The sequence below is a fragment of the Dermacentor albipictus genome, chromosome 7 (genome assembly GCF_038994185.2).
Source record: "Dermacentor albipictus isolate Rhodes 1998 colony chromosome 7, USDA_Dalb.pri_finalv2, whole genome shotgun sequence".
Taxonomy (NCBI): domain Eukaryota; kingdom Metazoa; phylum Arthropoda; class Arachnida; order Ixodida; family Ixodidae; genus Dermacentor; species Dermacentor albipictus.
In genome coordinates, this window is record NC_091827.1 from 120,705,810 (window position 1) to 120,733,182 (window position 27,373).

General features: G+C 60.9%; 2 protein-coding genes across 2 annotated transcripts; both read left to right on the plus strand.

Annotated features, from left to right (window-relative positions):
* Window positions 1-254: 254 nt before the first annotated feature.
* Window positions 255-2,060, plus strand: LOC139047911 (DNA translocase FtsK 1-like). Its single transcript, XM_070522085.1, has one exon. The coding sequence runs from the start codon at window positions 255-257 to the stop codon at window positions 2,058-2,060; it is 1,806 nt and encodes a 601-aa protein (XP_070378186.1).
* A 14,002-nt stretch (window positions 2,061-16,062) lies between these two features.
* LOC135921475 (uncharacterized) lies at window positions 16,063-27,165 on the plus strand. Its single transcript, XM_065455837.2, has 2 exons — window positions 16,063-18,873; window positions 26,116-27,165. Exons 1-2 carry the CDS (start codon window positions 16,063-16,065, stop codon window positions 27,163-27,165), a joined length of 3,861 nt encoding a protein of 1,286 aa, XP_065311909.2.
* The last annotated feature ends 208 nt before the right edge of the window (window positions 27,166-27,373 follow it).

Sequence of the window (27,373 nt, forward strand, 5' to 3'; positions counted from 1 at the left end):
GTGCCCTCGCACGAGAGGCAGTAACAGCGCTGTACTTATCTCTTCCTTTTCCCCTTCTAAAACCACTCACACGCGACCGGTCGCGGCCTCGGACCTGTTCGAACGTCTCCGATCGAACTCACCAACCAACCTCCATGCCGCCCGTGTGCTGCACCTACGACCGCGCTTTCGAGCGTAGCCCTTTTTAGGGCTCCCAAGGCTGCACACGCAGTCGGAGGTACCTTCGTCCAGGGCTTCTTTCCACTGCACTGAGGATGTCCGTCTCCGACAACCCAGTGCAGGGGCCACGCGGCCCCACCTCAGCGCACTCGCCGGCGCTCAAACTGCTTCTTGCGGAAGCGAGACGGCAGTTTTGCGCCACCGCCGAGAACGAGGAGCAGCCTGTCGAGGCTGCAGCCCCATCCCCGAGGTTCCTACGCTCGGGAACCTGCAGGGACACTGCCCCAGTCGCAACACAGCGTCGTCGACGCGGCCGTGCTGCCCCGCACAACGACGACGACGGCGGAGACAACACCGGCAGCGAGAGCGACGACGACACCGCCAGCTCGCGCCGCTCTAGCAGCTGCCCGCCTTCCTGCTCCTACTCGTCAACCAGCGAGAGCAGCAGCGAGGACAGCCAGCTGACACTGGCCACGGACTCGGCGAGCAGCCGTTCCCCGTCGCCCAGCGCCCAAGAAGAAAGGGTCGGCGCCCCCGCTACTGCTGAACCAACTGAGGAAGCCGTGCCTAATCGTACGCCGCACGAGCCCCCGGAACCGGAAGGCGCCCACGCCGAGACCGAGGCGAGCGCGCGCGCGGCGGAGAGCGATGCTCCCGAGAGCGTCTCCACGGCGCATGCGCCACCCTGCGACGTCACGGCGCACACGCAAGGCGATGCCCCGCCTCCACCCGCGGACCCTCTCCTCCCCGGCGCGAAGCAGCCGGGTAGGAAAAAAAACAGCCGGCGTAAGCGCCGGAACGTGCGGCCGGTGACCATCACCACCGTCGCTAAAACCGGCGTACGTTCAAGCGCCCCTCCTGCGGCACAAGACACCGCATCGACCAGTGAAGGACGGGAAACCGTCCTTTACAGACCGCTCGGGAGGAAGGCCCATTTCCTTGCGGCATCACGCGATGCAATTGCCGCATTCCTGGCCGGTGTTTCGGGGACACATCGAGTCCGGCCGAACTTGCGACGGAACGTCGTGGCCGTCGACGCGCTGCCAGGCACGGACCTGTCTGCGCTGCTCGCCGTTCGGGTGATTTGCGACGTGCCCGTCAAGGCGAAGGCACTTATCGCCGACTCTTGCACGGGCACGCTCTTCAACGTGGACCCGGCGATCGATGGGCCTTCCATCCTTGAGGGTATCGAGAGCCGGGTGCCCGTACTCGCCGTCACCCGAAGCGGCGATGTCGCAACACTGCGATTCACAGGCAGAGACGTGCCGGAGGAGGTGCACCTGTTCAGGCAGCGCCGCATCGTGCGCCCGCAGCTACCGCGGCCGTTGCAGTGCGGTCGATGCGGCCTCTTCGGGCACGCCACAGCGACTTGCTCTCGCGACCCGCGCTGTCTCCAGTGCGCGGGGTCGCACGCGACGACCGCCTGTACCTCAAAGCGGACCCGATGCATCAACTGCCGAGGCCCGCACGAGTCGACAGAGCCACGCTGCCCCAACTGGCAGCTCGAGCGGCGGGTGGCGAGCATACTCGCGAGAACCGTTCCGCGCATCACGCGCAAACAAGCCCTGGTTCTCGCGAGGAGCAATGCCCCTGCCGCGCGGAATCAGCAGCCGGCCACCACCACAGCACAGCGCGCGCCCGAGCCACGATCATCGCCGTTGGTTCAGCCGGGCCGATCATTCCGTGACGTGCTGGCCGGCAACACAGCGCCGCAGCCAGCCGCCGAGAGCAGCTCTGCCCAGCCCCGCAGCACGACAACACCCGATGCACGTGACCTCGTCATAACGACGCTCGCGTCGGCATTGCGTGCACTTTTGGAATCGGTACCTGCCGACTCCCCAGCGCGCCACATGTGTGTGGCAGCACTGGAAATGCATGACGCCCTGATCCAGCATGGCTAGCACACCAGTGGGGCAACGGCCGCGCATTGTTCAATGGAATGTTCGTTCAATGCGCCGCCGACATCCAGAGCTGGCGGATGGGGCTCTTTCGGACGGATGCGACGTGCTTGCTTTGCAAGAAACCCACGTCCGCCCGGGAGAGCTCAATCTGCCGGGCTTCGTCAGCTACCACAGTGCTGCTGGCTGCGAACAGGCGTCATGCACGGCCATTCCGTGTACCGATTCCACTCATCCGGCTGGGCGATCTCGCGCGTCACTTTACGTACGCGCTGGGCTCCCTCAAGCCGTGGTGAGTGTGGACGATTTGCCGTGCACGGGCGTCGAGTGCGTGGCGGTGACCGTGCGAATCGGAACAACCGACACGTGCGTCGCGAGTGTTTACGCGTGCTGCGGCGGCCGCTGGGACAAGGAGATGGTCGTCCGGCTGTCACAGCGTGTGCGCGGAGACCTTGTGATGTGCGGTGACTTCAACTCGCACAACACTGCGTGGGGTTCGCGCCACACCGACAGCAGTGGCCGGGACCTACTTGACGCCATCCAGCAGGCGGGTCTGCTGATAGCCAACACAGGCGTTATCACCTTCGCCCGTCGTGGCTGCGAGGGAAGTGTGTTGGATCTCTCGCTAGTGTCGGAACGCTGCCATTACATCTGGCGCCGCAGCCCCGACATGCGAGGGTCCGACCACTACCCCATCCACCTCGAGCCCCGCCGTGCCGCCCACCTGCCGACGCGTGCGTACAGTGTTGTGAATTGGCCGCGATTCCGGGAACTGTGTGCTACTGTGCCAGTCTCGGAGGGCGGCATGTTTTTTCAACACATCGCGCAGTGCGCGCGTGCCGCGTCGACTCGCTGTGTCGTGCCGGCCGGGACGCCCGTTCCTGACATCAAACAGCTGAACCTCCGCGCTGCGCGTCGCAGAGCCGAGAGGCTAGCGCTGCGCTCGGGCCAGCGCGAACATTGGACTGTGTACAACCGGCTGGACGCGGTATGCCGTCGCCACGCGAAGCAGCGCCGCAACGCCAGCTGGTCCAGCCTCTGCTCGTCGCTGGAACGGGCGAGCGTGCGATCGAGCCCGTGGCGAATCCTGGGGGCGATCCTGCGGCCCCGCCTTCCACGCTGCCCCGCCCTCTCCATCGCCGTGGCGCGCGGCATCACGAACGGTCAGCTGGCCGAGCTCCTCGCTGAGACGTTCTGCCCGCCGCCCACCGTCCGTCCACCGGCGCCGCACGTGCTGCAGCCGCAACCGCACCCAAGGCGCGAGCTGCATGCCCCGGAGCGATACTTCCCATCGGCCGGGATCCTCGAGGACATCAGGGCGCTGTGCGAGGCTGACTTTACTATCGGTGAGCTTCGCACAGTGCTCACATCGAGGAAGCGCCGCTCAGCACCAGGTTCCGATGGCGTCACATATCAGATGCTTAGGAACCTGGATGGTGACCAGCTCCTGCTGCTGCTCGACGCCTACAACCACGTCTGGCGGACCGGCAGCATCCCGGTCGAGTGGAACGAGGCGGTGGTCGTCCCGCTGCTCAAGGCTGGCAAGGCAGCCAGCAATCCTGCCTCGTACCGGCCCGTCTCGCTCACCTCCGCTGCTGGCAAGGTGCTCGAGGCCATGGCGCTGCGGCGGCTCGAGTGGATCACGGCGGCGCTCGACACCTTTGCGGCGGAGCAGAGCGGCTTCCGACGACTCCGGGCCACAGCAGACTGCCTTGCCGACGTGATCGCCACGCTGGAGACAGCGAAGCGTCGAGGCGAGGCAGGCTACCTCGTTCTCCTCGACGTCGAGAGCGCCTTCGACCGTCTGCCACACGCCACCATCATGGACGCTCTCGATGCGCTCGGAGTGTGCGGACGAATGCGCGGCTACATCGCAGCTTTCCTTGGCGGCCGGACGATGCGGGTGCGCGTTGGAGGAGCGCTCAGTCGGCCGCGTGCGGTTGTGACAGGAGTGCCGCAGGGCAGCGTGCTTAGCCCATTCCTGTTCAACCTCGCGCTGGCACGCATCCCCGACTACATTCCCCAGTTCCCGGCGCACGAGGTTCGTGTCGCAGTGTACGCGGACGACATCGCGTTGTTCGCGATCGGCCCCACCAGCGTCGGCTATGCGGTGCGTGCTTGTGTGCAGCGCGCGCTGGACGGGGTCGATGCTTACATCAGCGGCATCGGCCTCACCCTCTCGGCAGCCAAGACCAAGGCGCTCATCGTGCACCCAAAGTACGATGGGCAGTACCGCACGCCGCGCTTCACCCTCCATGGAGTGCTACTTCCGTGGGAGAAGCGGGTTCGCTACCTTGGCCTTGTCATCGACCGACGGCTGAACTGGTGTGCTGCAGTAGCTGCCCTGCGGAAAGGTGCCGCGCAGGTGGCGGGCGCTGCGCGATCCCTGCTCGCTCGTGGCCAGGGCTGCTCGCCGTCTCTCGCACTACGCCTCTACAATTCCGTGGCCTCAGCGCGGATCTTGTACGCTCTACCGCTGGCGGACCTGCAGCCAACGCAATGGAAGGTGATGGACGCGGATCACCGAGCCGTCATCCGCCAGTTCCTGTGCCTCCCGCGATCTTCACAGAGCGGCGCCACTCTCGCCGAGGCGGGGGAGACACCCATCTCTCTCCGTGCCGAGGGGCGCGCCCTCAACCACGTGGAGCGCCTACATCGCTCGCGGCACGGCCAGCAGCTGATCGGCCGGCTGCACTCTCTCCCGAGCTCCGGCATGGGTCGCCGCGCCGCCCAGTTCGCCAGCCTGGTACGGGGTGGCGCCACGTGTGCGTGGCTTGCTCCGCCCCCGCATCGAGAGCGTCGTCTGCTCGTCCGCACGACCATCCCTGGCGTTCGAGGCAAGCGCAATACAGCGCTCTGCGCCTTGCAACAAGAGACGGCTGCAGCCATCAGCGAGCAGCTGGCCGGCCGGGTGCTCGTCTTCACCGACGGCTCCGTCTTGCGGGACGGTGCTGCTGCTGCCGCGTGCGTAGCTCCTGAGATCCCCGCGCACAGTCAGTGCCGCGTTTTGAACGCGGTCTCATCTACGCACGCGGAGCTGGCGGCCATCGACTTGGCGGCCGAGCTCATTTACCAGCGGCGCATCCCTGCGGCAGCCATCCTGACGGACTCCCGTGCGGCACTACACATGCTGTCCAGAGCCGACCAGGGACCCCCGCTGATTCAGCGCCTCCTACACAAGATGCGTGGCGTTTGCGAGCAGGGATGCGACCTCGTTCTGCAGTGGGTGCCTGCCCACATCGGCATACACGGGAACGAGGAAGCGGACCGGCTCGCGAAGGCCGCACACACTGCGCCAGTGCCCCGGTCGCTCGTGGTGACTCCCTTTGACGTCGCCCGTCACACCGTGGCCGGCATGCTACGAGCGAGACACCCGGACGCCCGCGTCGCCAGTGGCAAGCCGCCAAAGTTGCTGCCACGTTCGGGCCTTCACCGACGAGACCGGGCGCTGCTGCTTCGCCTCCGCATCGGCTGCCACCGCACCGCGGCAAGGACACACCGCATCCAAGGTACGGGGAGCCCTCTTTGCCTCAAGTGCGCCGATGTGGAGGACTTGGAGCACGTGCTGTTACGGTGCCCTGCGTACTCTGCTCAGCGCGACGCGCTCACGAGCGCTTACCGCCGCCTCGGACTGCCGTGCGACAACACCGAGGCGCTCCTGTTCCCGGTGGCGCACTCGTCGTTGACCGGACGCGCCTTCGTGGCGCTGCTTGAATTTTTGGACGGTGCCGATCTGTACGAGCGGCTGTAGCCGCCGCGCCTTCCTGACGTACCCTTACCGCTGGGCTATCTATCACTCTTTACTCTATTTTTTCTCTACTCTTTTTGTCCTTTTCCCCTCACCCGTACAGCGCCGTGGAGGTGCCCTCGCACGAGAGGCAGTAACAGCGCTGTACTTATCTCTTCCTTTTCCCCTTCTAAAACCACTCACACGCGACCGGTCGCGCGCATTCCGATCTCGTTTGTTCGGCTACTGACACTGCCGCGATGCCTCCCCAGCCCAGCGGTAAGGCCGTGAAGAAGGCCGGCAAGGCGCAGAAGAACGTGCGCGCCACCGACAAGAAGAAGAAGAAGCGCCGCAGGAAGGAGAGCTTCTCCATCTATATCTACAAGGTGCTGAAGCAGGTGCACCCGGACACTGGAGTCTCCAGCAAGGCCATGTCTATCATGAACAGCTTCGTGAACGACATCTTCGAGCGTATCGCCGCGGAGTCGTCCCGTCTGGCTCACTACAACAAGCGCTCGACCATCACGAGCCGGGAGATCCAGACGGCCGTGCGTCTGCTGTTGCCCGGTGAGCTGGCCAAACACGCCGTGTCCGAGGGCACCAAAGCCGTCACCAAGTACACCAGCTCCAAGTAGGCGACCGAGCGCTCGTCCGCGCAGCCAACACCCAACGGCTCTTCTCAGAGCCACCCAAGGTGTCTGCATTGGCATTGGGATGTAGCGAGAATCTCGACAATTCCGTCCGTTCCCTCTGTTTGACGCTTCCTCGTTTGCAAACGCCAGGCGCGCGCTGTTTGCGTTCTCGTTGTGACAGCGCGTGCGCTGAAAGATTTGTAGCAGAAACGCACAGAACGCCATGCGCTCAGCACAACAACACACACACAAAAAGGGACTCTCACGCGCCGATAGGGCCATTTTACTCCGCATTGGCTGCTTCAACACAGCGCAGCGGATGTCTCGCCATTCAGTTCCGTTTGCCAGAACTGCACTGCTGGCGTTGATGAAACTCTCGCACACGTACTTCTCGACTGCGCCGCATATATCTCAGCTCGTGAAATCCTAATCGACGCCCAGGACTCCCCATAGCCCGTCCCGAGGACTTTCTGTTTCCTAGGGGTCTTGCGGGTTTACTCAAAAGAGCCTTCCCAGCTCTCATTGATTTCTTTGAGTCGTCGAACCTTACCACGCGGCCATCGGCGCCGTTTCACGCTTCTTTTCTTCACGGCCTTACGCTCGTCCTCTCCCGTATTTGTTTCTCTTCACTCCTTTATTCGCCTTACCCTCCCCCGTGCAGTACTGTTGAGGTGACCTCCTAAGCGAGAGACTGTTGCGGTACTGCACTCTTCTCTTCTTTTACCAGTTCAACGTCACTTACTACTACTTCTTGTTTACAAACACGCGGCGCGCGCTGTCGGACAGCGCGTGTGCTACAACTTTTGTAGCAGAGCCGCACAGGAAGCCATGGGCTCAGCACAACAACACGCACAAAGCAAGTATGGGATGGGGCGCGTGAGGCGACTCTGCGCGAGCGGCCACGTTCGCCTGCACTAATTACCACGGCGCGTGTTTCACACACCTAGGACGATGAGGCGGTCGTTGCTGCACATTTACTTAATTCTGGTGTAGCGTAACTTTTAAAAGCAGGCAGCCCTCATCCCTCTTTTGTTTTTTTCACGCTTTATGTCTTCTCTTGTTTCGACGCGCTTTTAAAAGCGGGTCCTGAGGTGTGCCTTCATGGCTGCTAGAATGCCCTCTCGGCGGCCGCCCGCACGTAGGCAGCAGTGCTCCGGACTGAAATTCAGAGCCGCGCCATGCCAGTGCCGCATCGCTGTAGCAGTGGCTGGCGAGCGGAAATGGGTTAGCACGTTCACGAAGCAGCAGTGCGTAAGGGATATTTTACACTGTTATTACAAATGTATGTGTGAGTGGCTTTAAAAGGGGGAAAAGGAAGAGATAAGTACAGCGCTGTTACTGCCTCTCGTGCGAGGGCACCTTCACGGCGCTGTACGGGTGAGGGGAAAGGGATAAGAAAGGGTAGTGAAGAAAACAGAGTATAAAAGTGAATTATTACAAATGTAAGCTCTCCGCACACTTACATAGCTAGCGGTTTCGCGCGCGCCCTGCGTATAGCTGCCTTCGTACGGGGCGACGGGAGAGGGAGGAGGTCGGAGCGCCGTCAACAATGCCCTCTCTCTCTTCCGTCCCCTAGAATGCTGAATTGGGCTCGCGCGCGCGTCTTACGCTGGTTTCGGTGACGTTATCTGCGAGGCTACGTAAGCTATCGCGACGAAATTTGACGGTCGTGTAGGCACCAGTGAGCGGTGCCGGCGTGCGAAATTTGAAACGCCTGAGGCGAAGAGAGCATGAACGCGCCCTGTTTTGCGACTAGTGATCAAGGGAACGATGTTGGCGTGGCTGAGTTTGAAGTTGTGCGCACGGTGTGCTTTGCGGCAATGACCAGAGTGCACTTGCAAGCGTATCCGAGCTACCGGTGAACAGAACGAGTAATCATAATTACGAGAACACAATAAACTTGTTCCTGGGGCGCGACACGAGCAGTGAGTGCGTGCAGCATAGGACAATAACGTTGTTGACACGTTCATTTATTTATTTTTTTTTTCTCTTGGCGCGTCGAGCAAAAGAAGAAGTGAGGCGGGTTGAACATCAGCAGTCAGAGGTGCCAAAGAGAAACAACATGAGAAAAAAAAAAAAGTAAGCTCCGCGATTGTGTTACGAAGCCACTTGTGTCGAACTCAGTGCGTGGCCTAAGAAGGGCTCAGTGCAGCCACCCGCGACTCACTCGCGAAGAGAGGCCGCGCTGCCCGTGAGCCAATCGGCGCGCGTTTCGCCTCCTCGCCCTCTTTTTTGCGGCGCGGCTTCCTCGCTCGGTCGCGGCTCCTCGCTCGGTCGCGGCGGGAGTAGGTCACGCTTCTCCTCGCTCGAACGACTTCGCCTCATCGCCCCCACGTGTTTCTGCGTCGTGCATGCTTGCGCCCGCATAGGAACACGTTGTCGCGCTTTAGCTGCTCTCGGTCTCCTTCCCGCTCGCGAGAAGAGGCCCCGGCAGCTCAACATGGATTTCCGGCCACCAGGCGAGCCGCCTCCACGCGTCCGCCATCGCCGTCATGCCAGCTTGAGCCGGGTGACACTCGGCCCCGCGACCCTCGAGGAGCTCCGTGCAAGGGAGGACCTCGAGCGTCGCGCCACTCGCATGCTGGGCGAGTGGCTGCGTGTACGAGTACCCACGCTGGCGACCCCTGCAGTCTCCACCGTGCCAGCGACCGCACCGGCAGCCCCAACAGCAACCACGGCGCCAGCCGAGAACGACCCCTGCGTGCAGGGAACACACGTGGAGGTCCCGCTCCCCCTTTCGGACGACGAGGAAATGGATCAGTCCATCTCTCGGAAACGCGCCCGAGAGAATGAGAGCGAGGATGACGAACCAGCCGCGCCACGTAAACAGCAGCAGCCGTGCGCTCCCCCCTGCTCGGGAGAGCCGTCAGCGGACGAAGACCACGGCAGCGCCATCTCCCGACACTCCGGGGAAACACCCAGCACCCCCTCCCTTCAGGACGCGCAAGACGGAGCCGCGCCCGAGCCAGCGGGAAGCGAGCGGACCTCACCACCTGCGGAAAGCTCGAGCGCCATCTCTCGGCACCCCGCCGAGCCGACCGCCGCCTCCTTCGAGCCCCCTCCGAGCGAGGGCGCGCCCGACTCCTCCCTCGGAGCGTCGTCTGCTCCGGAGGGCAGCGCGCGCCCGGCAGCGTCGTCTGCTAGCGAGCCGGCTGGGAACGAAAGCGCCACCGACGCTATGGAGCTGGCGGACGAAGCTGATGCCTCACGGCAGAAGCGCGAGCACCCGGCGGCGCAATTTCTCAAGGGCCCGCCACGCCAGCCTGCCTCGCGGCCGAAGGCCAAGGGGAAGAAGCAGCAGCGCAAGCACAGGAAAGCACCTGCTGCTGTAACACGTTCGCCAGCTGCTCCTGCGGGCGACTCCCTGCGCTCACCGGCCACTCCCAACATGCCTGTGGCGGCACTGCAGAGTACGACGCCACCTGCCCGCGAGCTGAATGCAGACGGCTTCACCTTGGTGCGGTCGAAGGGCGATCGGCGGCGTGCCAAGGCACTCGAGACTGCAGCGATCCCAGTGGACCCTGCAGTCATCGGTACGGTGCTTTTCCGTCCCTCGGCGCCCGGCGGAGCCTTCAAGGGAGCTCCACGCCTCGAACTCGCGGCGACCCTCTCGTCGCGGGCTGGTGTTGCTGCGGTGCGCGTCAACCACAGGCGCAACATCGTGGCCGCGGACACCACCACCCGAGAGTGCCAGGAGGAGCTGCTGGCGATTACCGAGCTTCGCGGAATCTCGGTGACTGCCAGACTGCCGGCCGTGCGCGGCCAGAGCACCGGGTACCTACACGGGGTGGACGGATTGCCTGCGGATGCTGACCTGCTTGGAGCCATCGTCTCGAGCGTTCCTGTGCTGTCGGCGACGCGCGACGGGAGCACCGTGACCATCCGGTTCGCGGGGCCGGTCCCCCCAGAACGCCTGAGCCTTTTCAAGCTTGGCTTCAGGGTGAGGCCGGCCAGGCCCCGCCCGGTGCAGTGCCGCCAGTGCGGCCGCTTCGGGCACGTGCTGGAATCCTGCAGCTGGCCGTCCGACTGTATTTCCTGCGGCAGGAGCCATGAGAAGGGCGCCTCCTGCCAGACGGTTCGCTGCAGGAACTGCGGCGGCCCCCACAGGGCCGACACTCCCGCCTGCCCCAAATGGCAAGAGGAACGCCAGGTGGCCACCATTATGGCCTCGTCCACAGCAGCACTGTCGAGGCGTGCCGTCAGGGCAGCGGTCCGGGAGGAGCAGCAGCCAACAACCTCGTCGCGGTCGTATGCGAGCGCGCTGAAGGGCCCCAGTCCCGCTCCCAAGTGTCCAGTACCAGCCCCTCGAGCCCCCCGCCGCCAGGAGACACAGAATCCTGCCCCCCCTGGCCAGACTACAGTGGATCAGCTGGTGGCCAACCTGCTGGTCACCATGCAGGCAGTCGGCGCCATGCTACCAGCTGACCACCCACTCCGGACCATCTGCCTGCAGGCAGTGGCTCTACAACAGCAGCCGAACCAACATGGCTAGAACCCCTGCTGAATGTAGGCCGCGCATTCTGCAGTGGAACTGCAACTCCCTGCAGCGAAGGCGCGCCGAGATGGCCGAGCAGCTGCCTCTGCACGACTACGATGTCCTCGCATTCCAGGAAACGTATGTGCGTGCAGAGGAGGTCTCGCTGCCCGGCTACATCGGATACAGCAGCCCCACACAGTGCCGTCTCGACGGCTGCGACGCGGCACCCTGCACAGACGCGGCGCACCCGCCTGGCCCCCCTCGTACAGCGGTGTTTGTGCGAGACTCACTCCCGCACGCCCACATCGCCACGGAACGTCTGTGCTGTGCAGCAGTTGAGTGCGCGGCCGTTACCGTCCGAGTGCGCGGCATCGATACGTCGGTCGCGAGCGTGTACGTGCGCCCCGCTCTGCAGTGCGACATGTCCTTCCTGTCGCGCCTCGCCGCTTCGCTCGCGCGTGACTGTGTGGTTTGCGGTGATTTTAACGCGCATCACATGAGCTGGGGCTCTACCAAGACGAACGTTCGGGGGAAGAACCTGATGGGCGCGGCCGGCGCGGCGGGCCTCGCCGTCATCAACAGCGGTCAGCCCACCTTCGTCCGTCGCGGCGGGAGCGCCACAGTGATTGATCTAACGCTAGTTTCGGAGCGCTGCTCATACGAGTGGCAGCGTGCCCCGGACACCGCGGGATCTGATCACTATCCCATCTCGCTCTCCCCTGTGCGGCCGAGTCGCGGCGCCGCGCGTGTTTACACGGTCGTGCGATGGCCAAAGTTCCGTGAGTTCTGTGCCGAAAAACCGCGCGGCGACGATTTCTTCGCGCACATCGCAGAGTGCGCGAGTCGTGCTTCGTCGCGTGTTGCGGTACCCGCCGGCAGCCCCTGCCCAGACATCAAGCTTCTCAATGTGCGCGCCGCCCGCCGCCGCGCCCAGCGGAGAGCGATCCGTAGCGGCGCCATGTCGGACTGGACGCTGTACAACCGCTTGGACGCTGTGTGCCGACGACACGCCCGTCAACTTCGCCGCCGATCATGGGCCCGCCTCTGCTCATCACTCGCTGAGCCGAGCAACGAGCGCCGTGGATGGCGAGTCCTCCGTGCCCTCCTGAACCCGAAGACACCGCGGTTCCCCGTGCAGGCCATCGCCATTGCGCGAGGGATAAGCGAGCTGGAGCTAGCCGAGATTCTAGCGGACGCTTTTGCTGCCTCCGCGCCGGCTACCACTGCGCCCACGGTTGTGTTGCGGGCGCTGTACGCTGCGGTGTTCGTGCGGGGCGAAGCTCACTCAAACCACGCGCAGGCAATAACAAGCCTGTGCGAGAGTGACTTCACTCATCACGAGCTGCAGCGGGCCCTGTCGCGCGGCCGGCGATGCCGCAGCGCGCCTGGGGCGGACGGGATCACGCGGCAGATGTTGCGGAACCTGGACGAGCCGCAGCGCCGCCTCCTGCTCGACGCGTACAACGACGTCCTGCACAGCGGCTCCCTCCCGGATTCGTGGCGCCATGCAGTTGTGGTCCCGGTGTTGAAACGTGGCAAGCCGCCTCATAGCCCCGCCTCATACCGGCCCATCTCCCTCACGTCTATACCAGGGAAGACGATGGAGGCGATGGCTCTGTCTCGCCTGCAGTGGATTGCGGATGCCCGCGGTGCTCTACCTCCCGAGCAGTGCGGCTTCCGCGCTCACCGCTCCACGGCGGACTGTATTGCTGTCGTCGCCGGCACCCTCGAGCAAGCCAGACTGCACAGGCAGGCCGCCTTCTTGCTGCTCCTCGACATCCAGAGTGCGTTCGACTGCCTGCCTCACGACACCATCCTCTCGTCCGTGCGGGCTCTCGGCGTGGAGGGCAAGCTGCTCGCGTACATCGAGGCCTTCCTTGCTGGCAGAACAGCTGCTGTCCGTGTCGGGGGGACGGTCGGCTCGCCCCGCCCTGTGAGCTGCGGTGTGCCACAGGGAAGCGTGTTGAGCCCGTTTCTGTTCAACCTTGCACTCGCGCCCATCATCGAGTGCATTCCCAAAACGGGCCGCTTCCCTGTGCGCGCTGTGCTCTACGCGGACGACATCGCGCTCTTCGTGCGCGGGCCGACCTCTGCGACGGCCGCGATGCGAAACCAGCTTCAGGCGGCGCTGGACATCGTCGCAAACTTCCTGCGCGCCATCGGATTGCGGCTGTCGTCGACGAAGTCCGAGGCCATCCTCATCCACCCCCGGAGTGTTCGCCGGCAAACCGGCTGCGTGCTTGTGGATGGAGTGCCCCTGCCCTGGCGCCTGACAGTGCGGTATCTGGGGCTCACGATCGACAGCCGCCTCGTGGCTCGCCGCCGTGAGCCGGCTACGAGCGGAGATGCGCCGAGTGGAGAGTGCGGTGCGCGCCCTTCTCGCCCGCGGAGACGGCTGCTCCGCGTCGTTTGCGGCGGCGATCTACTCAGCGGTGGCGCTGCCCAAAGTGTTGTACCGTTGTCAGATGGGAGGAGGACTTGGCACCTTTGAAGGCACCGCGTCCATGAGCATACATATCTCATCAACCCATCATCATCCGATACGTCGACCCCGGTACTCCCCCACAACCCGGGTTGACTGGGTGGGGGGACTTGGTTCGGGCCAACGGTCCTTCCCGGACAAGGGGGCTGTTGTGGTGCAGCAACACAAAGTTACCGCACGCAACACACAAACAGCCATGCTGGTCGTACAGGACTCGAGCCTGACTGACCTTCGGACTGCCTCGGCGCAAAAGAGGCTAAGGCATACAACCATGCAGAGCACCAAAGCCGTCCACGGAGCAGCGCGACCAACCAAGGGTGCGCCGCCACCGGTTCTAGCTCTGGGTTCCACTGAACCAAACAAAACCCCGTAGATCGACTGGCGCACACGGCCGAGTCGAGCGACCTTAGGAGCATGCATCATAACTTAATGGAAAGCTTTCCGCCTGACTCATCAAAAATTACCGCAGGACGGGCCCACACTTCGAGAAACTTCTTCTCGCCCAAGCGGTGCCGCTCCCGGGTGAGATGGAACCAGACCTCCTTCCGTGCTTTCGCAAGCACTTCGTGAAGGCCCGGCGCCCCCCTCCCGAAAACTGCATCGCAGCGTGCCAACCAAACTTGGTAGGAGCACTCAGCGAGGAGAAGCACGAACTGGTTGACCGCCTGATTAGGCAAAGGGTGCAAAAATCGGACTGTCTGATAGGGAATGCCTGGGAGATTAAAAAGACTAGCAATCCTACGGAGAAGAGCTGCAGGAAGCAAACACTGCGCAAACGCATGAACCGTGTCCTCACGAGCGCCACAGAACGGGCACGCTCCACGAACCGGGACGGCTGTGAAGGGCCCGTAGCCCAACGGCAGGCACCCTCGCGCCAGGCGATACATGAAAGTGGCACGCCTAGCGTCGAGGAAACCGGCCGTGATGAGCTTCCAGTTTGGCCTGTGGATGGACAGGTCATACATATGGCAATGCGGGGGGAGGCCTGGGGTGAGGATGTCTACTAACTCTTGGAGTGGAGTTGAAACTACGTCGATGTCGGGGCGAACCGTGCGGAGGCTGACCAAAGAGTTGGCAGCCGCCGCATAAATGGTGGATGGGGTTCCTGAACGAGGAGCACAGTGGGAAAATGTGCTCTGCGAAAACAAGCGGAGTCGGGTGCTAAGGAAAAACGAGGTAAAGCTTCGAGTCAGGAGCATATCCGAGTTAAGAGCGACCTGGGTCCATCTGACGTGTAGTGCGGTAGCCACGATGCCCAGGTCGGGAATTCCGAGTCCTCCCTTATCCCTGGGCAGCTTGAGCACCCGCCTAGCTACACAACCAGTTGTACCCTTCCAAAGGAAGCGAAAGAGAACCCTCTCCAAGATGAGCTTGGTTCGGGTTGAAACAGGAGACACACACGCCACATACGTCAGGAATGAAAACAAAAGTGAGCGCAGGATTGTCGCTCGAGCAGTCAATGGGCATGACAACGCGCTGAACTGCTGAATTCTGGTTTCAAGCTTCTCCTTAGCCTGTTGCCAGTTTTCAGGAGACAGACCATCTGGTTCGAATTGGAAGCCTAGAATGCGCAGCCGCGTTTTCACGGGGAGACCATGAACGGGCTGCGGACTGGACGGAGTGGAGTTCAAGTACATGGCTGCACTTTTCGACCTATTCAACCTTGCACCACTCGCCCCGCAGTAACTGTCCATGACCTCCAAGACGCCGCAAACTGAGGCTTCGTCCGGGACGACAATGGACAAGTCATCCGCATAGGCAAATAGCGCGACCGGAGGGGAACCTGGTGGGAGTAGGAACCTGCCAATTCTGCGGTCACAAGACAACCTCTGCAGAAGCGGTTCAAAAGCGAGCACGTAGAGGGCAGGTGAGAGGGGGTCCCCCTGCCGTACACCACGCCCCACAATGAACGCCTCCGCGACGCGGTCCCGTATGACAACAGCAGAAGTCGGTCGAGAATACAAAGCTTGGACCATCTGCCGAAAACCCACACTAAAACCAGCCTCTTCCAAAACACGGAAAAGGTACCTATGGCTAATAATGTCGAAAGCCTTCTCCTGATCAAAGGAGCAAAGAATACCTGGAAGTTTCCTGGTGTTTGCCCACAGGAGAAGGTCCCTCAAAGCTATACCGTGAAGCTGAGTAGAGCGCCCCTGGACACTGCATGCCTGGTACGGACCCAAAACAGTGCTGAGCGCTGGTGTGAGTCGCGTACACAGACACTTTGCTATGAGCTTATAATCGCAGTTCAGAAGCGTGATTGGACGCCATGCTCGCAGATCAGTGCTCCTCGACTCGTCCTTGCAAAGGAGAGTGATTAGCCCTTCTCGTTGAGACGCTGACAAAGTCCCTTCACTGAGTAGCCGGTTCACCAGTGATGTGAACGGCTTCCCTAACATTGTCCAAAATTTAACATAAAACTCGACTGTAAGACCATCGGAACCTGGACTGCGATTGCGCTTCATAGACTTCAAGGCAGAAAATAGCTCGTCCTCATCTATGGCTGAGTCGCACACTTGCGGCGGCTCAGCTGGTAAAACAAACGGAAAAACAGCTGGAGAGGCAACTGGTTCGGCATACAAAGACATGTAAAACTGCCTCGCCAGTGCAAGCACTCCGTCTGGTGAGTCGACTATGCTATTATCGCGTGGATCTACTAGGGAAGAGAGAGTTGTGCTCTTCATCACATGAGCTGGGGCTCTACCAAGACGAACGTTCGGGGGAAGAACCTGATGGGCGCGGCCGCCGCGGCGGGCCTCGCCGTCATCAACAGCGGTCAGACCACCTTCGTCCGTCGCGGCGGGAGCGCCACAGTGATTGATCTAACGCTAGTTTCGGAGCGCTGCTCATACGAGTGGCAGCGTGCCCCGGACACCGCGGGATCTGATCACTACCCCATCTCGCTCTCCCCTGTGCGGCCGAGTCGCGGCGCCACGCGTGTTTACACGGTCGTGCGATGGCCAAAGTTTCGTGAATTCTGTGCCGAAACACCGCGCGGCGACGATTTCTTCGCGCACATCGCAGAGTGCGCGAATCGTGCTTCGTCGCGTGTTGCGGTACCCGCCGGCAGCCCCTGCCCAGACATCAAGCTCCTCAATGTGCGCGCCGCCCGTCGCCGCGCTCAGCGAAGAGCGATCCGTAGTGGGGCCATGTCGGACTGGACGCTGTACAATCGCTTGGACGCTGTGTGCCGACGACACGCCCGTCAGCTTCGCCGCCGATCATGGGCCCGCCTCTGCTCATCACTCGCTGAGCCGAGCAACGAGCGCCGTGGATGGCGAGTCCTCCGAGCCCTGCTGAACCCGAAGACACCGCGGTTCCCCGTGCAGGCCATCGCCATTGCGCGAGGGATCAGCGAGCTGGAGCTCGCCGAGATTCTGGCGGACGCTTTTGCTGCCTCCGCGCCGGCTACCACTGCGCCCACGGTTGTGTTGCGGGCGTTGTACGCTGCGGTGTTCGTGCGGGGCGAAGCTCACTCAAACCACGCGCAGGCAATAACAAGCCTGTGCGAGAGTGACTTCACTCATCACGAGCTGCAGCGGGCCCTGTCGCGCGGCCGGCGATGCCGCAGCGCGCCTGGGGCGGACGGGATCACGCGGCAGATGTTGCGGAACCTGGACGAGCCGCAGCGCCGCCTCCTGCTCGACGCGTACAACGACGTCCTGCACAGCGGCTCCCTCCCGGATTCGTGGCGCCATGCAGTTGTGGTCCCGGTGCTGAAACGTGGCAAGCCGCCTCATAGCCCCGCCTCATACCGGCCCATCTCCCTCACGTCTATACCAGGGAAGACGATGGAGGCGATGGCTCTGACTCGCCTGCAGTGGATTGCGGATGCCCGCGGTGCTCTACCTCCCGAGCAGTGCGGCTTCCGCGCTCACCGCTCCACGGCGGACTGTATTGCTGTTGTTGTCGGCACCCTCGAGCAAGCCAGACTGCACAGGCAGGCCGCCTTCTTGCTGCTCCTCGACATCCAGAGTGCGTTCGACTGCCTGCCTCACGACACCATCCTCTCGTCCGTGCGGGCTCTCGGCGTGGAGGGCAAGCTGCTCGCGTACATCGAGGCCTTCCTTGCTGGCAGAACAGCTGCTGTCCGTGTCGGGGGGACGGTCGGCTCGCCCCGGCCTGTGAGCTGCGGTGTGCCACAGGGAAGCGTGTTGAGCCCGTTTCTCTTCAACCTTGCACTCGCGCCCATCATCGAGTGCATTCCCAAGACGGGCCGCTTCCCTGTGCGCGCTGTGCTCTACGCGGACGACATCGCGCTCTTCGTGCGCGGGCCGACTTCTGCGACGGCCGCGATGCGAAACCAGCTTCAGGCGGCGCTGGACATCGTCGCAAACTTCCTGCGCGCCATCGGATTGCGGCTGTCGTCGACGAAGTCCGAGGCCATCCTCATCCACCCCCGGAGTGTTCGCCGGCAAACCGGCTGCGTGCTTGTGGATGGAGTGCCCCTGCCCTGGCGCCTGACAGTGCGGTATCTGGGGCTCACGATCGACAGCCGCCTCTCGTGGCTCGCCGCCGTGAGCCGGCTACGAGCGGAGATGCGCCGAGTGGAGAGTGCGGTGCGCGCCCTTCTCGCCCGCGGAGACGGCTGCTCCGCGTCGTTTGCGGCGGCGATCTACTCAGCGGTGGCGCTGCCCAAAGTGTTGTATGCTCTGCCCCTCTGCCGTGTCAGTGCCCGGCTGTGGAAACTCATTGACGGTGACCATCGTCGAGTGCTGCGAATGTGCCATGGTCTCCCTCGTTCGTCGCGGGTTGCGGAGACGCTCGCCGAAACTGGTGCGTGGCCCGTCTCCCTGACGGCTGACCTGCGTGCTCTCGGCCACATCGAGCGCCTCTCCCGTGCCCCAGACGCCGGTCCGATCCTGTCCCTACTGCGTTCCCTACGCCTGTCTGGTGTGGGAAAAGTGTGCGAGCTGTTTGATAGCCTCGTGGTTGACACTCCGCCCGTACCGCCGTCCTGGCCACCGCCTCATCAGCGCGCACCACTTCACGTGCGTCTCGACCTCCCGGGCGTCCGCTCCAAACATCGCACGCCTCTCTGCGCTGTACAGCAGGAGGCTGCTGCCATGATCGTGGACGACCTGGGAGGGAGGACGCATCTGTATGCCGATGGCTCCGTCCTCGGCGACGGCTCGGCGGCTGCCGCCTGTGTTGCCCCGGACCTTGGCGTGTCTAGGCAGTGCCGGCTTTCCTACCGTGCCTCCTCCACCACGGCGGAGCTCGCAGGATTGCACCTTGCTGCGGACATCCTCGAGGAGTCGCCGCACATCACCAGCGCAGCGATTCTCTGCGACTCGAGGGCTGCTCTGCAGCAGCTGCTACTAGACGAGCGCGGGCCGCCCCTTGCACAGCGCCTCGCCTGCCGTCTGCACGCACTTCAGCCGAGCTGCGACCTACGCCTGCAGTGGATACCATCGCACGTCGGCGTCGCCGGGAACGAGACGGCGGACCAGCTGGCCAGACGAGCACACAACCCATCCACCGCGCTCACAGCTCGGGTGAGCTCACTCGACACAGCGCGCCTTCTCTTCCGACGCGAGCTGGTGCTTCGCCATCCCGACAACCGCGTAGCTGAGGGGCGCCCGCCGCGCCATCTCCCGCAGACCGGCTTCACTAGGCGTGAGCGCGCCTTCCTCCTCGCCCTCCGGACCGGTTCTGTGTGGCCCGCCGAGCGGCGGCATCGGCTGCGCGGAGCCCCCTCCCCCCTCTGCGGCGACTGCGGCGCGACCGAGACACTTCAGCATCTGATATGTGAGTGTCCGAACTTCTCGCTTGCGCGCGCTCATCTCGCCCGTGTTTACCGTGGGCACGGACTGACGTGCGACACTGTGAACGCTGTTCTGCACCCCTCGGGCTGCCCCTCGCGACATAGGACGCTGTTACGCGCTCTCCTGACTTTCGCCGAGGCCGTCGGCCTCGCCGACCGCCTCTAACACCTCCGTACTTTCTCGGCGTGTTGCTGCTGCTTCGGTGCTCTTTTTTCTTCCTCTTTCCTTCCCTACTCCCCTTGTGCAGTGCGGTTGAGGTGTCCTCTGCTGAGAGACAGTTACCGCGCTGCACTTAAACCCCATTCTTCCTTCCCCAACCAAGAATCTCCTTCTCTCTCTCTCCTCGTTCAGTCGCGGCGCACGGACTCGGCATTCGCTCTCCTGACTCGCTTCGAAGCAGCAGCAACAGCCGAGATGTCTGGACGTGGCAAGGTCGGCAAGGGGCTCGGCAAGGGTGGCGCGAAGCGTCATCGTAAGGTGTTGCGTGACAACATCCAAGGCATCACCAAGCCTGCCATCCGTCGCCTCGCTCGCCGTGGTGGTGTCAAGCGTATCTCCGGCCTGATCTACGAGGAGACACGCGGTGTGCTCAAGGTGTTCCTCGAGAACGTGATCCGGGACGCCGTCACTTTCACTGAGCACGCCAAGCGCAAGACCGTGACCGCTATGGACGTGGTGTATGCCCTCAAGCGTCAGGGCCGCACCCTCTACGGTTTCGGAGGCTAAGCAGCACAGCGTGCGCGAAGTCGTCTGCAAACAGCGCATCAGCTCCTCTGAAGAACCCAACAGCCCTCTTCAGGGCTACCCACTTGGTGCTTCGGCAGTGACGCGCAGGATTTGCGATCTCCTGCTCCGTTAGCCCTCTTTTGCATGCCATTATCTCGCATTCGGCCGTACGAGACGCGCGGTGAACTTGGGTCAGGTGAGCGAGCGCAACCGCATGTATTCGCAAGGCGTGGTAGCATTGCTTTTCGCCCTCGCAAGGCGAGCTTTGCTCGATTGCATTTGCGCTCGCCACTGTGTGCTGTGTGTTGCTCCCATTTCACTCGCCCTCAGTCTGTCCGAGTTGCGACGTGGCGGTCGTTCGTGCAGCTCAGTTGTCGCCTTTGGTTGGACCCTGCTTGAGGCAACCAGAGTGGAATGATGATTAAAAGCAAGAGGTAATCATAAGCTCGTCGATGCGCATTTTGTCGCTTTGAAGTGGCTCGCTTCCTCTACTCCCTTGGAGAAGAAGTATGAGCCGCGCGGCAGAGCTCGGTTACATACATACGCCGAGCGTGACGGTCAGCGGGCGCATTTAAGTTAAGTAAGTTTTACATGTTCAGCCCCATATTTGACAAGGATAGCTCATGTGGGTACGCAACAAAGCAGAGCACGAGGAAAATATTACCGGGGCACGGGCCAGTGTGTAACAGCTGAAAGCGAGTTTTCTACAGGCAGCGGTTATTTGTTCTTTCCAGTGCAAGCGTTAAATGATTGAGCCTACTGTGTCTTAGCTGAATTCGCATGGCTTCGTTCGTTTGCGTGTGTGCGTCGGAGAAAGAATAACGAGCCAGTCCTCTTGCCCTACGAGCTGAGTGCCCGTCGTGTCCCTCGTCTAGCCTGCGGTTGTTGCATGTCCGATGGGCGGCCGCAAGCTACCACCGTGCGATTCACAATTGTGTAACTCTTTTGAGCGACGCAAATGAATGCTAAGGTGAGATTAGCTAGGTAACTGTCGCTAGAACCGAGCTCGCTGCGTTGTATTCAAATGGACGAGGGTGCGCGCGGTGGACACCGAGGCGCGTGCTGTTTTCATTGATGCTGTTGTTTGTGATACTTGTGTACAGGGTCACAGTGGTATTTCTCATTAGCGCGCTATAGGTGATAAGCAGTTGGTTCGAGGCCTACGTGGCTCTTCTTGCAAGCCAATGCACTCCTTAGTTGACCAAAACAAGAGGAAAACAAAATAGAGGAGCAGAGCGGCGAAGTGTGCTTACTGAGACAGAAATATGCTTGCACAGTGCAGACTCACTTTCTCTCGTTATTTCTATACGACTGGCTCTTTCGTCATGCGTGCGTGTAGGGGATGCTGGGCGACCCTTGTTCGCGCCATATACTTAGATCGGTCAGGAAGCGGGCGCTGGACATGCGCTGTATTTAAAGAAAACAAAAACTTTTTCGAGCGACGTATCTGTGCATGCCACACGCCGCGCGAGCTGGGGAAAAAGAGAGAGAGGGACGAGCGGCCGCCCGATGGATGGGCGATTTGAGCGGTGCATCACGTATTTGTCGAACTCTTCGCCGCCAGAGGGAGCCCCCTGTCCTACATGTGAACATTTGTCCTTGTGGCAGCTTATGTCCGGCGTATTACGCGCTGTAAGGCGGTTGCGTAATGGCATGGACGCGCCAAAGTGCACAAGACTACCTCTTCCCGCTGCGTATCTGGAATATCGTGAATGTGCAAGCTGCTGTACAGAAAGATTCCGAATTCGAACCGGCTCCCTCACTCGTGGCACATACATTGGCACGCGAAGGTAAGGGAAACTGACACACGCCGGCCGTCGTCATTGCACGGATTTCGCATTCGTGTTGCGCTTAATGAAAGCCAAGCTCGCGCCTATTATTTTACATTTGTCCCACGAAGCCGCCGGGAAATGCGCCTATGGCCGTGACGTATAGCAACGTGAGGTGATGGCCAAACAAGTGAACAAATGGGGAAGGCACAGTCAGAGAAAGTGTGCGGGCCTCTTGCTTTGAAGAAACTCGGCACCATTGGTTATGTCTTTTCTCTTGTCTATGTGCGGATTACTACTGTGAAGTCACTCGCATGTGCATGCAAAGGGAATGGCCGAGCACGAAGCAAGGCGTACACAGTGCGCAACGAGGTCATACCGGTCGTGCGTGTAGCTCGGAGGTGAACTCTAAGTGAGGCATCGGAACACACCCAAGAGAAAATAACGGGTTGCCATGAGAGAACTACTGCAGCCATGTAAACAAGCTTCTTGTTGCATGTGTGGTGGTGCGGTGACGTTCCTTTTTTCTTCCTTCCATAATGCTCGAGTACTGGCAGGTTAAGAGGTACAAAGTTTCATATCTCAACTATACCGAGCGGTACCGCGATCGTGTGAACTGCACACAACTACTCACGGAAGTTTTGTCTAAAAATTTTTATCCCACCGAAAACGCCTGTGACGTCTACGAAGGTATTGTAAAAGCCATACTCACAAATGACTGGTATATCTTATCGAGGCGTGTAAATTGTGTTCCCTTTATACATATCGCCTTGTGCAATTAACAGAATTTCCAAATCCTGTTCCATTGCTGTGTGACGGAGCTTTAAAGTGCACAGTGGAACGGTTTTTTTCTCTCTTCCATTTCACAGTTTTCCACAGTCACTGAGAAAGAAAAAGAATATTAAGAAAGAAGCAGAGCTCGGCATTAGTTGAAAAGTGCACTGTTGCAGGCGCGGCATTTGAACATTTTCCTTTACACGCAATTGGGCGCACCAAATTCGGTGCATTAGTTGGCGAGGAAATACGTTTCTCCCGGCGGCCGCCGAGCTGGAGCTTCGCTATAGGATGACAACAATGCCGTCGATCCTGTGGCGAAGTTGCGTGCGGGAATGCAATCGAAAAAGCTAGCTGGCGAAATGTACGCACTGTATAGAGCAAAGTGTTGCGTTTGATGAGTGTTTGTCAAAACATGGTGTCCCTTGCAAGTGCGAAGACTGTGTGCCGAATGCGTGGCACGGGGAAGCCGCGCTTGGGATCGCGCCTGCGAAGCGTTGGTTGATGCTACCTTGACATATTGTTTAAGGACCCTTCATACATACGGAAGTACCGCTTGCCTGTCCATAGTTTTGAGGCCCCAATTAGTTGTCCATGTCTCCTAACGCGCGTTCAACACCTGTCAATATTGTATTCCAAATTCGCTCTTAGAGCGGAAGTACATCGTTTTCTCTGCAACTCTGAAGTGGTGCTGGTAGTCCGTACGTGAGTTTGTCGTTAATCTTGCGAGGCGCATGCGTTCTTCCATGCGTGGACGGGAAAGTGCGGTACTGGTATGTCTGCACATGCGAGATGGTTTGCCTCCGAGTGCGGCCAAAACACGATGTTGTTGCCCCGCGAGAAGGCACCGTGGCGCGCACTTGTAGTTCGTGAAACGAGCATCAGCATGATCAAAGCAAGGCAGTGGACAAGCAGTAATGTACCCTAAACCTGCCACCCATCTCCGTCGCGCGGAGATCGCGATAACAGCTCCGATGGCGTTGGGCGTGGAGCGCTAACCACTGTCGAGATTAGTGGTGTGGTCTCACACTCGGCACTGGCAATTCGCGACGCGCGGCGGTATAAGCGAGATTGTGGTGTTGGCTGAAACGGAAGAGAACAGCGCGGCATGCTGTCGTGTTTAAACTCAATTAAACCGCCTGCGAATGTGCTTTCCTTAGCCACGAACAAGGCGCCCGCGCGAAAACGTGCCTCCTCCAGCATCCTGGCGAACGGCGGCGGCGTGCGCACCGTCCGAGACGGCTGCGCTGGCGCTGGCCAATCGGCGGGTGAGTTGGAGAGGAGAAGAGTAGTGCGGCGAAGCACGACGCGCGCGGCGCAGGGGTCATTTTCACTCCGGCAGTCGACGACTTCGGACGCTCGCTCCGTTCGCCATGGCCAGGACCAAGCAAACCGCCCGTAAGAGCACCGGTGGGAAGGCTCCACGTAAGCAGCTTGCTACCAAGGCTGCTCGCAAGAGTGCACCTGCCACAGGAGGGGTTAAGAAACCGCATCGCTACAGGCCTGGGACCGTGGCCCTTCGTGAAATTCGCCGCTACCAGAAGTCGACCGAACTTCTCATCCGCAAGCTGCCGTTCCAGCGCTTGGTGAGGGAAATCGCTCAGGATTTCAAGACCGACCTCCGATTCCAGAGTTCGGCTGTGATGGCCCTTCAGGAGGCCAGCGAGGCCTACCTGGTCGGTCTCTTCGAGGACACCAACCTGTGCGCCATCCACGCCAAGCGCGTTACCATCATGCCGAAGGACATCCAGCTGGCCCGGCGCATCCGTGGCGAGCGCGCCTAAGTTCGGGCGCTGTCTGCGCCGCAGCCTCGGTCGGTCAGGCAAGCAACACAAAACGGTCCTTCTCAGGACCACCTACATGTTTGCTTCGGCCACGGGAGCACGCGAGACCACGTACTCCAACCGTACCCTCTCGGTCTGTCTGTTTTGTTGTTGTTGTTTTTTATTATTAATATTTTTGTGTGTGTCTGTGGTGGGCTGCCGGTGCGAGGTGTTGCCTCGTTTGGTATGCCTATGGTAAGTATTGCGCGCGCTCGAACAAGAAGAGAGAGGAAAAGAAAAAAAATAAACAAAATGCGTGCTCGTTGCGAAACGGTTCGCGCATTCATGCGAAGAAGCCGCGCCCGAAAACGAAAGTAATGCGGCCGATGTTGCGTGCAAGCTTTCGTCTATTGGAATGCCATGCGTGCGTTTGTTCACGTTCCTCATGCATACCTGCTGCCTGGCTCATAAGTAAGTGCATGCTGGTTGCGGATATGGCCCATTTGTTGTAATTGCAGTGAGGCTCGTGCCTGTGCGCCCCCGGACACCCTGAAGCTCGCTTTCTATCTACATTCGTGCACTGCTGACATGCCAGCTAGCTAGCAGCAGCAGCGTCAGTTCAAGAGTGGGCACGGTTGCGATAATTCAAACAGAGGGAAACGGGCGCAGAGAACGGGATTGCCAAGCAAAACCCTGCCGTCACACGCATTTCGGTGGTCCTGACAAGGACCGTTGGGTTGTGCGACGAGCGCGACTGTAGTCCGGCGGCTGGGAGCTCGCTTACGCCTTCTTCTCGGTCTTCTTTGGGAGAAGCACAGCTTGGATGTTGGGCAAGACGCCGCCCTGCGCGATCGTCACGCCGGAGAGCAGCTTGTTCAGCTCCTCGTCGTTGCGGATGGCGAGCTGCAGGTGGCGGGGGATGATCCTGGTCTTCTTGTCACGAGCCGCGTTGCCAGCGAGCTCGAGCACTTCGGCAGCCAGGTACTCGAGGACGGCCGCGAGGTAGACGGGAGCGCCCGCTCCGACGCGCTCGGCGTAGTTTCCCTTGCGCAGGAGACGGTGGATACGGCCCACGGGGAACTGGAGACCCGCGCGGCTGGAACGCGTCTTGCTCTTGCCCTTCGCCTTGCCGCCTTTGCCGCGTCCGGACATGCTGGTGCTGTTGATGCGTAGACACACGAGTCAGAGAAGAAACAACGACTGACTTGCACAGTCGCGGTGTGTGAGCGATTTGAGCCGTGCTCGTAGTGCCTTCGCCGCTCTCGCCGCCGCCGGTCCCAAAGGAGAGCGCGAGCGAGCACGAGGGAAAGGGAGAGAAGCCGCGCGGACCAATGGCGAGCGCGGCTACGCGAGGTCGCGTGAACACCACCTCCCCCGTATAAAAAAGCCCCGAGGTGGGAGGGAATTTTCGTATTCCCATCCCGTTAGTTGAGGTATTCGCATCGCGCTCGACATGCCTCCCGGTGCTGGTGCAGTGGTGGCGTGATTTGTGCGTTCGAGCCTCGGTGCTACGGATCCCCTCCACGTGGGCCCCTCTCGGATGGTTGGATAGGATTACGGTGCGGATTCTTCTAGACTCCAACCCGCTGTCTTCGATTCGGTGAGGCGTTCCGGTGGCTCTTTTTTTGTCCTTGGTTTTTTCCAGTGTTTAGCTGAGGGTTCCTAGCTTCCTACCTTGTGTAGTGTTAGCTTAAACTTCGGCTAGGCACGGGCGCCACGTGGTTTTTACCGCGATGGTGGCCCCTTCGCGGCTTCGGCCGCTTACGTTTTTCGGGCGAGTTCCGAAAGGCGCATCCAACGTAGATGTTTGCAAGGCGCTCGTAAAGCGCTTTTCGTTGAATGATCTTAAGTCAGTGTAGGACTTCGGTGCAGGACAGTTCGAGGTAACGTTTAAGACTAAGGCCGCGGTTGATCGCTTCTCAGCTGATCCCGCACTGCAGGTTCGTGATGTGGAAGTTCGGTTTGAGTATAGAGGTGTGCGTGTGAAGTTGGTTAGGGTGTTTGGCTACCCCGCGGATCTTCCGGACCAGGCTCTCGTCTCCGAGCTAGAGGTCTTCGGAAAGGTTCACGGGATCTCCGAAGAATGCGTGCCCGGTTTCCCTGCCGTTGGCACCGGTAACCGGCGCATTCGGATAGAGATGGCGCGGCCCGTTCCTAACCTTCTTCGTGTAGGTGAGCGTGTCGTTCAGTGTGAGTACGAGGGTGTAGTTAGGTTGTGCCGTAGGTGTAACTTGGCAGGACACCACGCCGCCGCGTGCGACGCGCCTCAGTGCGCCCGCTGCGCGCAGTTTGGCCACGCGTCCTGCGACGCGGCGTGCGTACGTTGCGGCGGCGACCATGCGGTTTCGGCGTGTAGTGTCCGCACCTACTCGTCAGTAACCGCGAGGCCAGAACAGCAGAAACCTGCCGTCGTGGAAGCGGTTACTTCGCCGGTAGCTGAAACGGTTGCTGCCTCAGAAGAAGGAGAGAGCCAGGGCTCCTTGAGCATGGTCGATGCCGCCGGGAGCGGCGGCGATTCCGTGAACGCTACCGAGGTCGTTCCCCCCTCCGCCACGGCAACGTGCGAGGGGGCAACGGGCGAGGAGGCTGAAGCGGCGGTCGCATCCGTGGCTGATGCACCTCTTGCTACGGCGGTCACTATCCCTGGCGCGTCCGAACCGCTGACTGGCGCGACTGACACTGCTCGTCGGTCGAAGCATAAGCGTAAGAGCCGGCGCGCACACCGCGCTGGCTCCGCTGCCAGGGAGGCGGCTGCGGGGCGTGAGTCGAGCTCGGACGAAGGTGGCTCCCAAGGCTCGGAGACTGGCGCTCCTGAACTGAAGCGCACAGCTGTTGAAACGCCCGATTCTGATACTGAGGTCCCATCGGACGCGGAGGGTTCTCCTCCTTGTCCCAATTGCGGATGGGGACGTTGCGACTGCTCGTTGCTCTCAGACAGAACCTATGAGTCTACTGATGAGGGGTCTCCAATTTCGGAGGCCCTCTCATAAGTAGTATTTGCGTATCTGTCGTTAGCGGCTAGTATTTCCTAATACTAGCCTGCTCTTTATCTATCTTTCTAGCTCTTTTTGTCTTCCTTTGTTTCTACTAGCTTCTAGCTAACTTCTTTCTCCCTTAAAATGGCTTCTTCTCTCACCATAGCTACTTTTAATTGTCGGGGTTTGTCGCGCGCTTCTAAGCAGTTAGAGGTTGTAAATT

What these genes read in the sequence shown, in the direction of transcription:
- LOC139047911 (XM_070522085.1), top strand. Translation starts at nt 255, where the DNA reads ATGTCCGTCTCCGACAACCCAGTGCAGGGGCCACGCGGCCCCACCTCA.
- LOC135921475 (XM_065455837.2), top strand. Translation starts at nt 16,063, where the DNA reads ATGAGCTGGGGCTCTACCAAGACGAACGTTCGGGGGAAGAACCTGATG. An exon ending in CCACCGCGCTCACAGCTCGG is followed by an intron (nt 18,874 to 26,115) that starts GTGAGCTCACTC and finishes CCCGCACTGCAG; the next exon opens with GTTCGTGATGTGGAAGTTCG.